Raw genomic sequence first — 12,969 nt, 5'->3', positions numbered from 1 at the left:
TCTTTTTCTTTTTTTTATATATTTTATATAGAGTAATAAATCTTAAAAAATGTTTCTACCAATTCGGTGGCCGATAAAAATATGTTTGAAAATTAAAACAATAAAAATATACTAAAAAAATTTAAAATATGATAAAAATAACCAAATATTGAATATATATATTCTCAAAAAAATTTATAAATAAAATTTTGATGTAGTTTTTTTTAAAATATTATTAAAAATTAAATATTTTTATTTTTTAAATTTGATAATTTTTTGCTAAGTAAATTCTTTTGCCCCTTTCTATAAATTGTTGATAGTTTTTAAAAATAAAAAATAAAAAAGGATCTAAAAAAGCTCGAATTTTGTTTCGATTCTTTGTACATCTTTCTACATATATTTTCACAAAAATTCTGATAAAATATAATGCACAAATTATTTATTAAATATAAAAATGGTATGACACTTGTAAAACAATTCATTGATTTTTTATTGTTTTTATTATAAATAATTTAAAAATGTTTTTATTTTTTTCATAAATATTTTTACATAATCTAAATCTTTATTTTTAAGTTAATTTTGTAATTTACTCTTTCAGAAAACTTGAATTTAAAACTTTTGAAATTAATACTATCTAATGGACTATAAAAATATTATTTGTATACAAAATTTAGATACTAAAATTAGTTATTATGTATTTATATATAAATATATGTGTAATTTAATTTATTTTAATTTTAATGTATATTTTATTTTAATTAGTGACTGATTTTAATAGTTGATTTTAGTATATATTTAGCATGGTTGAATTGAGTAAGTTTGATGACATTATTGGTAATGATATAACTATTTAAGCACGCAAAGTGAACATTAAACGATTATTAAGAAAGAAAATATCAAAATGGCAATCTCAACAAAGAAATGAATATAAAAAGGAGAACCATATTTGTTGAACCTTTATTAAATTTTAATTCAACATCTTTGTACAAGTGGGAGAAGTTGAGATATCGTGGTAAGTAAACAAAGTTATAAAAGTATAACATGCTTTTCACATTTTAGAATATAGATAACCGTCACTTTAGTAATTAAAAGATCAAAAAGTCAACATATATACAGGATCATATATTATAATATAGGAAAATTTTATAAACAACATAATCAAAAGATGATTTATACTTATAATCAAATTGTATATATAATATAATAAAAAATTATATTATATTCAAAATATAGGTGAATGCTAATACATTCTGAAAAAAAAAAGATAGAGTATAATATTTTTTAAATTCTAAATAAATTTTAAATCTAAGATTTTAAATTCTAAAATTAGAACTCTAAACTCTAAATTATAATTTTTATATTTGAGCATTAGTATAAAATATAATATTTAAAATTTAATATTTATTTAATTGACAAAGAATACAATACTCCTTATTTAATAAAGTGTATTTAAGGATGAATCTAAAATATAAATAAACATATAAAATCATGATAAGAATTAATTTTATTATGGGTTTATAAAAAAGTTTGTTATGCCTCTAGAAAAATATTTAATCATTGGGCAGTACTATAATGTTAAAATTAATATTTTTCAGCAGCTGTTAAAATGATGAGTTGGTCACGCTATATGATTAACGTGTGTTGCTGTTGGTGACAATGGAAGTCAGGAAGCAAGTGAAAATAATAGAGTACAATTCATGGAAGTCAGGAAGCAAGTGAAAATAATAGAGTACAATTCATTTCATATATCATATATAACGTGTCCAATTTATTTCAGCACCTGCTAGCAAAATATTAATTTTAACACGGTAACACTGCCCTTAATATGAAAGGTTGGGTTATTCTACTGCAAAAATTTAACTATTTTTGTAATAGATTACTTTGTAAAAAATGTGTGAAATAATACCTATATATATATATTATAATGATTAATTTTTAATTTGTTGTTTATAACACACTTTTGAATTTTTTATACATTACAATCATACTATACTTTTTTACATAAAAAATAAAATAATAAAAATATCTATAAATAGAAAAAAACAACTACCACACACATACATAGATATTCATTTATACGTACATACATGCATTTCACTTTTTCCGGAAGAATAATCAAATATCAAAATAATGATTTTTTTCAAAAATTAAATAATAATATTTTATAAATATAACAAATAGGCACCATTGTAATTATATACCTACCTTTATCTTAATTTTGATTTTAAAATTTGATAAAAAAAAAATACGAACCAAATTTAATTATATTGTTATAAAATTTGGTTATATTGCTTAATTTCTATATTTTTATAAAGGTCATTGACCGACGAGTTAGTAATTTTTAGTTTATGTATGGCATAATTTTTTTTTACGAAGATAATTTACAAATTATTCTTAAAATCCAAATGATTTATGAACGAATGTTAAACGCCAACTAACTTTGAAATTTGTTCTTATAAACTATAAGCTCTTGTTATTGATGACCTGCTGTCACGACCAGTAGGTTATTGACGGCTAAATCGTCGCTAAAATACAGGGTAATTAATATTCCGATCATCAACTTTGTCGACGATTGAGCCTTGCATAACATACGTCAATGTTTTTTGGCACCGATAATTATGGTTGTGATTAAGCGGGGGTGAGCCGTCTCTAATATTACAAACAATTAGGTCATCTGTAAATAATTAATCTAAAAATAATTTACTAGTAGTCTTATCGTAGGTATATACAAATTTGTCTATCATATATACAGAGAGAGTAAAGTCTCGTTTTTGTTCATAATATTTGAGATAAGCTTTAAAGTTGTTTCTAATGTTTAAATTGTCCTATTTAAGTTCCTAACGTTTTAAAATTGGCTCAGTATTGTCCTGCTATTAAGGAATCTGCGGGACAAAATTGAAACGATTTTGAAACATTAAAGACTTAAATAGGATGAAAATGTTGGGTACAAAAACGATATATAGAAATAAATTTTAATTTTATCCTTCAATAATATCAATTTTTTACGGTACATAGTTATTCAATTATTTTTTAGTCACATCTAAGTAAATTACATTTAATCACACTACTTTCATTCGAAATAAATTTATTTTTTTATAATTTTACTCAAAAAAATCTTGGTCAGAGCAACTATATTAACACCGGCAGCAATGTAAAACTTACCTACAACCAACATTTCTATATTAACATCCTCCTTCCACGCTAAGACCAGCACTAGCCATCCCATTCAGATCAACATTTTTTCAGTCATGAAATCTGCACATTCTTAGTTTTTGTTCCACCGAGATTGGGTGTTTGACAAAGAAATACAACCTCGAGAGAGTGGGAATGATATATCCTTTTAAAGTTTTGGACTATCAAAAGTCTCTCCAAATCTCAACAACCAGCTTAGCACCTTCATGGGTCCCAGGGTGTCACTTTACGGTTGGCACCTTTCACCTTCTCAGAAACATCTATATCATCCTCCAAATATACTTTTTTCTATCTAATAAGATTTTTATTTTCAGTATTATTTTTCTTACTTCCAACATACATCATTTTCGGGCTCCCTTCTGTCTAGCCAATTTTTTAAGATAAAGATTCTTTGAGCCAACAGATAAATTATCATCATTGGTAACAACCACCTCTTTAGTGTTCATAGGCATTGGAATTTTGACCAACACCCTTAGAGAATCCTGTTTTGGATTGGATCTCCATGAATGAGTTCTAGCTCCTTCTGTCTCCTGTCTAACTATAATTTTGTGAGAGGTTGAATTGCAATATGATTTTTTCTTTTTATTCTTCATGTTTAACCCCAAAAATCCTTCAGTAGCCATAAGGGAGATGATTTCTTCCTTGGTTAAGAAAGAATCCACCAGCATTCCTCATTGGCTCTGAATTAGCGCCTTTCTTTCTTTCAATCATTTTTCCTACTTGATCTACTTTGACCTAGTCACCAATGACTTCCTGTTTGACTTGTTGTTTCGCTGAATCTTCCAAGAGCATAGGACATTTTCTCACTTCATGTCCTAGCATTGCACAATAGTGACGCACTATTCCAAGCCTTTCATAGCGGAGTCCAACTTCCATTGTTTTCTGATTTAGCCAACCAATTTCAACGAGTCTTTCACCTTTTTAAATCCATTAATTTTCACCCTTGCTTTAATGATCATTGCTTCCTTCTTCCTTACCTCAAAGAAACCTATATCATTGATTGCACTAAATCTTCCTCTCAGTTTGCATCCAACTTCTAGAGTTTTAAATTGTTCTTACAAGCCCTAAAATTGAATCCAATCGAAGAAATGGTAGTTATTGTTTTTTCCCCTGTACCCCTTCCTTCCTCCCATCTCCTCACATGTAGCACGTATCCTTTGAATAATCAAGAAAAATCTCTCTCTTCTCATTGCTTCATTGTCGTTTTCAAAGAAAAATTGAAAAAGATTGTGACCCTTCTCTACTACCCGAAAGCCTTTCGGTTTGCTCCATGTTGTTTTCATAGTGCTTTTCATTGTACCTGCTAAGAATGATCTATCATTAAAGATCCTTCCCATTATGCTTTTGTTGCAGGCTTGTACTCCAATTGAAATATCTTCCTTTTCAAGCAACATCGCTTACTCCTCTTCCTTGCATTGTTAGGTTTCGATTTGTGATGATTGTGACCTATTCTTCCTTTCTTTATGTCTGTCACTAGCGATGAAGAAGGTAGAACTCTATGAGAAGTGCGTTATTTTGAGTGAGTATTCAATTAAGGCTGCGTTTGTTTTTTAGAACAAGACAAAATAACACACTGAGAATAAGACACAAATGACAGCGACACAAATTTTTGTATTCTTGTATTTTTTTAAGTGATAAATTAGAACAAATTATAAAAATCTAATTTATTCTTATTTTTTATTCAAAAATTTTAAAAAATATAATAACAAAATATATAATTATAAAAAATTAACAAAAATAATAAAAAAATAAAAAATAAATTATATCTCTTGTTAGTATTTTTGTGTCTTTTTTATCAGAATGGATATAAAATATATTAATTTAATATTTTTGAAACAAAATTTCTATTCATATCTTATTTATTAAATACAATTTTGTATTTCTATCCATGTTAGTGTCTCATCCTATAAATAAACAAACGTAGCTTAATAACATGGTAAAATTAAAATTCTAGTAGAACTTTTTTTTTAACCTAATCAATACTAATGACTACATTAGTTTGTTTTGTGAGTTGTGACTCGCATGTTGCTTTAATTCTCACTTAAACTTTTTATAATATAAAATCACATTTTATCGATTAAATAAGAGAAAAACTGAGAATAAGTATTCCCTAAAAAAATTATGATATGTAATGATAATAATTTGAGTTAAACCTCAAAGTGGTCCCTGAACTTACACTCGACTCTGAAAGTGGTCCTTAAACTTGCAATGGCATCAATATTATCCCCGAATGTAACACATGTGGTTCACGGTCGTTCCTGAAGCATTTTTCGGGGAATATTCCTTAACAGCGCGCTGACGTGTATGAAGAGGCCCCACGTTGGATATTTGACGTGGCTGTTATCATTTTTTAACTCAATTTAGTCCCTGAATTATTTTATAACCCTAATCCCCAATTTATTATCAGAAACCACTTTGTTTCTTCTTCTCTGTTCTCCTTCGTCTTCCCTGCCATTGTTGAACGTGATTTGAGTGGGTCATGATGGGTGGACACAACAAATTGAGGTTATGATGAAAGTCCGAATTTTGGAGGTTATGATGCTCATGATGTATATCATGATGAGTTAGATGGGACAAATTCTTGGTATTCCGAAGAAATGAAGACACCCCTAACTCAGAGGATGATGACTCATTTCCTGTTTTCAGAGAAGAAACAAGGTTCGGGAAACTCCAATTAGAGGTAAGGATGAAATTCGACACGAAGATGGATTTTAAGGAGGCTATGAGGGAGTATTGCATCCAAAAAGATAGAAAAGTTAGATTCAAGAAAAATGATAATGTACGATGCAGGACTTTATGTAGGGGTGGGGAATGTCCATGAGTTATCTATATCTCTAAGGATAGTGAGATTGTTTGCTGGCAAGTTAAAACCTTCAATGATGATCATACCTGCCCAAGAGAGACAAAAAATAAATTAGCTAACAAAGGGTGATTAGCAAACAAGTTGGTGAAGAAGCTTAGAAAATTTCCAAATCTGAAGCACTCTGAAGCTTTAACATACTTCAAAAGTAAATGTGACTTGGACTTGGACAAATCTTCACTGACAAGAGCAGTTGGAGATGTAAGGCACATTGTGTATGGTGATGCAGCTGCACAATATAGAATGGTGAGAGACTATGGTGAGACTCTCCTGAAATCCAATCCTGGTTCTACTGTGCGCATCACAACAATTTATCATCCCAACCCCGTAGAAGAGTCCACTTTTGACAAGATATATATTTGTCTGGATGGGTGCAAGAATGGGTTTAGGGCGGGATGCAGATCTCTAATAGGGCTTAATGGAGCATTCCAGAAAATCAGATTTGGTAGACAAATCTTGACAGTCATTTACATCATTGCATATGCCATTATACCAGTGGAGAATACGAATAACTGAAGGTGCTTTCTTGAGCTGCTGCATGAGGATTTAGGAAGCTACACCCAAAATGGATGGTATTTTATTTTGGACATGTAAAAGGTAACGGTGTCTTTGCTATTTACTAGTTATTGTATTTTAGTAAGGGTTGAACTCCTTAGGTTGATGTATTTTTTGTAGCCATATTTTGCTTTCATGATTCTGTTTCTATATTTACTAGTTTGTTTCACACATTGTTATTGCCAGTATTGATAGAATGGGGGTAGGAGTAGAACTTAATAAATCGTGGGGATGAATTTGCTGTCACTTATACATGTGTAGGGATTAATTTGATGTCACTTATATATGTGTAGGGACTATTTTTATGTCACTTATGTAAGGTGAGGGGCCATTTTGGGTCCCGATATTGTAAGTTATTAATTTCAGTGATTTCGTGTAGGGGCTAATTACAGTTGTGCAGGAGGTCTTCCCTGATGTCCACCACAGATTTTGTGTATAGCACTTGCGGAGAAATTTCAATAAGCAGTGGAAAGACAATAAACTTAGAGGATTACTGTGGGAGTGTGTAAGATCTACTACTCAAGAGGGATTCATTGAGGGGATGATGAAAATTCAGAGCTAAAAAGGAAGCATGAGAGTACCTTTCCAAATGACGAAGAGATGCATGGAGTCGGGCCTTCTTCCCCTCCCAACCAAAATATGACAACATATGTAACAATGCTTGCAAAGTATTCAATGTCAAAATTAAGGAAGTAAGGGCCAAACTAATTATCACACCACCAGGTACTTCAACTATTACTCCACCCATCATGTCCCACTCAAATCACGTTCAACAATGGCAGCTCAACAATGATAGAGAAGACGAAAGAGAGCAAAAAAGAAGAAACAGAGTGGTTTTTGATAATAAATTGGGGATTATGGTTATAAAATAATTCAGGGACTAAATTGAGTTAAAAATGATAACAGCCACGTCAGATATCCAACGTGGTGCCTCTCCATACACGTCAGTGCGCCGTTAAGAAATATTCTCCAAAAAATACTTCAGGGACGATTGTAAAATACTTTTATTAAATTCGAGAATAATATTAAAACTAGTACAAACTTAAAAACCACTTTAAGAATCGAGTGCAAGTTCAGGAACACTACGAGATTTAACTCTAATAATTTTGCATCATAAATTAAAGTAAGGATAAGGAAGACAAATGACCCAAACAGGTGGGGTCCAGCAAATCAAAAAACGAAAAAGACAAAAACTAATATTTACCCAAATAAACCTGGTGGGGTCCAAAGCATCAAATAATATAACTCAAAAGAGGAAAGATATTCCATAAAAAATATATTGATGATTTAAATATATAACTTTGATCCGACGTTGGTTATTGTGTGTATCTGTATTTTCTTTTAATTTTTTCATTTTTAATAGATTTTCCATAAAAGTATATTGATACTAATTTTTTTTATTTTTTTTGTTTGAAAAAAATAATACGACATCTGTAAAGATATAATAGCGTAGGCATTGTTGGAAAATTATAAATATACGTAGCAGAATACGCAAACAAAAACTATTTTTTATCGCATGACGGTGTTGATCACGCGGACATCTTTCCCTCATATAAAGAGTGGTGCTTATTTATTATTATAATTTAAAATATTATTTATACATGAAAATTAGTTATTAAATCTAACATTAATATAAAATATATATTAAAAATAAATTAAATAATATATATTTATATATAAATATATAATAATTAATTTTAATTTGTTTACAATATTTTCAAATTTATTATTACTAATATATATATATAATAAAATTCAAATTTTATACTTATTTATTTAAATAAATAAGCGAGCTAATCAATTTACCAAAACTTAAATTAGCTTATCAAAATTAATTGCTCTACATTTTTCAGAGAAATCATGCATCTGACTAACGGGAATCATATTATATGCATGGTACTGAAATGCTTTATTAATTAAGTGTGAAATTTCAGGAAGTAAGTTGAATATTTACACAAAAGCTTTTAGTTTTTATAAAATATTATTTATTTATATTTTAATTTTAGTTCTTATAAGTTCTCTTTGTGTTTGATTTTGTTCCAATAAAATTTAGGAGCTTTTTTATTTTAGTCTGTCTTGCAACGTTAACATTTAACCTGGATGCGATTATGCACTTAACAAATTTTACATGAACGAAAACGAAAAGATAATTTTATAAGGATAAATAAAACTTATTACTTAAACCATAATAATAATAATAATAATAATAATAATAATAATAATAATAATAATAATAATAATAATAATAATAATAATAATAATAATTAAATATGGTTATTTTAAATAATAATAATAATAATAAAATATATATTTATTATTAACGTAATAGATCTTTATTGTTGTATGTTTAATATTTTATTATTAATCATGAATTATTCATAAAAACTAAAATAAATATTTTATATTTTTAAATATTATAATCTGAATAAACTAAATAATTATTATTAATATATATAATGATTATTGAATGTATATTTTAGTCAAATAGAGAGTGTATATTAATAAATAGAGAAAAAAAATATTTACATATCTTGCAAGAGAGATTATTATTTACAAAAGGTCTTTTTCACTTAGAGATTCATATTTGAATATATTGTTTTACAAAAATATTTTTTTCACACTGAAATTAGTCATATATACATAGTTTAACTTATTTTTAATATATATTTTATATTTTAATATATACTTTAATATCGATGGCTAATTTTAATATATATCTAATATATTGATTATTTTAAAAGTTCTTTAAATATAACAAATTGTACATAAAACAAAATCTAAAAGATAATTGCATTTTTTGTTGTTAAACTTTTAGCAATATAGTATGTACTTTATTATTAATATACGCCTTCATTATTATGACACACACACAAGGATTTTCTATAAATAGACCCATGTAATTTATTGTTCCACAAATGAAAACAAACATATATATCAATACACTTCTGGTTCAGGTAGCAATACTAATGGAATCCAATGGTGTAGACCATGCTTCCAAATTGCTTGAATCTCAAAGCCATGTATGGAACCACATTTTCAGCTTCATAAATTCCATGTCCCTCAAATGTGCAATTGACTTAGGAATTCCAGATGCCATACACAACCATGGCCAACCCATGCCACTCTCAAAACTCATTTCTTCTCTACAAATCCATCCCAACAAAACACAATCCATCCATCGCTTGATGCGAATTTTGACTCATTCTGGCTTTTTCTCTAAACAAATCTCTTCCAAAGGCGATCCAGAATCGAGTTATTCCCTAACCGATGCATCTAAGTTGTTGCTCAAAGACAATCCTATGAGTCTTTTTCCTTTCTTGTCTGCCATGCTTGATCCCATTTTAACAAAACCGTGGTACGATTTACCGGCATGGTTCAAAAACGATAGTCCCACATCGTTTTACATGAGGCATGGGATGGCACTTTGGGAATATGCTGGTATTGAGCCAAGACTCAATAAGTTCTTCAATGATGCCATGGAAACCGATACTCCATTTGTTTCAAGTATTTTGTTTGACAAGTGTAAGGGTGTGTTTGAAGGGTTGGATTCTTTGGTTGATGTGGGTGGAGGCACAGGAACTATGACTAAGGCTCTTGCTAAGGCGTTTCCACAAATAGAGTGTGTTGTGTTTGATCTTCCACATGTTGTTCATGGCTTGCAAGGAACTGGGAATCTCAAATATGTTGGAGGTGATATGTTTGACTCAATTCCTCCTTCAGATGCCATTTTCTTGAAGGTAAATTAGTTCGATTAGGGAGTTATTTATTTATTTTACTATCAGTTAAATTTTTCTTTTGAATTACGTTTGTACTTAAAATTTTAAATTTTAAATTTTAAATTTTAATAAATTAAATTAGTCTAATATCAATAAAAATTATTCTCATCATATTTACTTACTTACTCATCTTAATTTTATTATTCAACTTGGTTAAACTTGATTTACGATGAAACTTGTACGCGCAGTATTTCTATTTACATATATGTATATTAAAATTAGAGAATTAATAATGATGTCTCCAATGACCAATTAACCGTGTTATAAATTATAGCCGGATCATTTTTATATTATTTATGATTTAGTTAAAGAGATACAATACTATATTATTAGTAGAAATTTTTTATTTTTAAATAAATATACTAAACATTTAAAGTTTTAAATTTTTATATAAACTAACGTTTTCAATTAATAATTTTAATATATATTTTTAAAATATATATTAACTAAAATCATTATTTATTATTGTTAGTAATGAGTTTAACAGAAAAAAAATAATTATAATTAGTAATGTCTCATTCAATTTAGCAGGCTAAAAATTTATATGTTGTAGATTGAAACTTTATTTAAAAATTTATTATAGATTAATGAGTTACAAATTAGTAAACTAACTACTAAATCAACCGAAATTGATTACCTTATCATGATTTATAGTAGTGTGTATGAAAGTTATTGCCTTCTTTATTTGGAAGAACATATTAAAATATTACTTAAAAAAACGCTTCCAAACAAGAAAAACCTTCCAAAACAAGCAACAAGTTGAGCCAAATTATTCAATTTAGGAGTTTAAAGATAGATCCAATAATGAATATAATAATGGTGATGGTTGTTAAAACTAACATCATTAAGCATGGGACCCAATAATACTTAATCTCTTTTTTCTTTGGAAGAAAAATTTACTTAAACTACTCTCTAGGTAATAATTTTATGATATGTAAGTGATTCAAATAATTATTAATTGTTCATTATAATGTTTACGTTGCATGAAATAATGCAGTTTATATTGCATGACTGGAATGATGAGAAATGTATCAAAATACTGAAGAACTGCAAAGAAGCAATCACAAGAAGCAAAGGAAGAAAAGGAAAAGTTATTGTCATTGATATGGTAGTGGATGATGAAAAGAGTGATGGAGATAATAAATCAATTGAAACCCAACTTTTCTTTGATATGTTGATGATGGTAGAAGTCAACGGAAAAGAGAGAAATGAAAAAGAATGGGCAAACTTAATTTTCTCAGCTGGTTTTAGTAGCTACAAGATAAACTTATCAGCTTTGGGATTAAGATCTCTCATTGAAATCTTTCCATAAAAATGCAAGTAGCAAGAAGTGTTTTGTGAAATAATGGAGCATCATATATAAAGATGCCTTTGAATAATGTATTGTTTGTGAAATTTGTTTATTTTTCTCTATTCATAAAATAAAAAATTAATGTATTTGCTGTGCTTTCTTAAAAGAAAATAAGGAAAACATTTATTTTCATCTCCTTTTGTCTGTATTCATTATTTTATGAATCTATTTCTGTTTCAGAGTATATATATATAGCACTAGATGAAAGTGGCAAACAATTTCCTCATACATCGATAATATAAATAATTAAGTGGATGAAAAGTGCCAAACAATTTCTTCAGTTTCCACGTTCTATATCAATATGAAAACGTGGGAAACAATTTCCACATACATGCATCACATCAATGATTCTGTTAGCACAAATTTTCGACCGATAATTATTTCGACTACAGTCGGTCGATGGTTAATAACACAGAGTGTTTTGGACGACAAAAATTAGTTAGAGTGAAAAAAAAATTTCAGGTCTAATTAAAAAAGTTCAAATAATACGTGGAAAATAAATTTGACCCCTTAATCTGAAATGAATGTGAAAATTATTACTTAACCATCAAAATATAGTAAGAATATAGGTAGTTAAATTTGAAGAGAGAGTAAAATAAAATCGACAATTTACATAAATAAAATGGAGGAGAGAAAGTGTTACGTAAATATAACAATAGGAAAACTAAACGCAAATACAACAAACCTCGTTATATGTAATTCGCGACACCTTAATGCGGATTCCATTTACTCATTATATGTAATTTGCGACACCCTTAACGCAGATTTCATTTACACGTAATTCGCTACATCCTGTGGTGGATTACGTTTAGAAGCAAAAACACATAAATCGCTACACCCTGTAGCGGTTTATTATGAGACCCAGAATGTATTCCACGAGATCATGCGGATTATGAAGGAATTGGCTCATTATATAAACTAATTTTAGCTCTGCATGAACGTGTGTTCAAAGGTAGAATTACTTCTCTTTTCTCCAATGCGTTTGCCAAACACACACATAGCCATTTCCAAGTAGTAACATTGTGAAGAAACCGCTGTAGAGTATTGCGGTTTATATAGTGAGCCAACTCCTTCGTAATCCGCTACAGGATCTCGCGGAATACACTTTGGGTATTTCTCTTCATAAACCGCTACAGAGTATAGCGGTTTATGTGTTTTTTCTTCTAAACGTAATCCGCGACAGGATATAGAGGATTATGTGTAAATAGAATCTGCGTTAAGGTGTCGCGGATTACATATAATGAGATTTGTTGTAT

The 12,969-nt window shown here is 28.6% G+C and overlaps 1 protein-coding gene across 1 annotated transcript; it reads left to right on the top strand.

The window, feature by feature from the left end:
* Window positions 1-9,470: 9,470 nt before the first annotated feature.
* On the top strand, window positions 9,471-11,845 carry LOC112789856 (trans-resveratrol di-O-methyltransferase). The gene is made up of 2 exons (XM_025831948.3): window positions 9,471-10,323; window positions 11,360-11,845. Exons 1-2 carry the CDS (start codon window positions 9,502-9,504, stop codon window positions 11,672-11,674), a joined length of 1,137 nt encoding a protein of 378 aa, XP_025687733.1. The 5' UTR covers window positions 9,471-9,501; the 3' UTR covers window positions 11,675-11,845.
* Window positions 11,846-12,969: the final 1,124 nt, after the last annotated feature.

This window comes from Arachis hypogaea, chromosome 3 (assembly GCF_003086295.3).
Source record: "Arachis hypogaea cultivar Tifrunner chromosome 3, arahy.Tifrunner.gnm2.J5K5, whole genome shotgun sequence".
NCBI lineage: Eukaryota > Viridiplantae > Streptophyta > Magnoliopsida > Fabales > Fabaceae > Arachis > Arachis hypogaea.
This window is presented reverse-complemented; position numbering and strand designations above follow the sequence as displayed.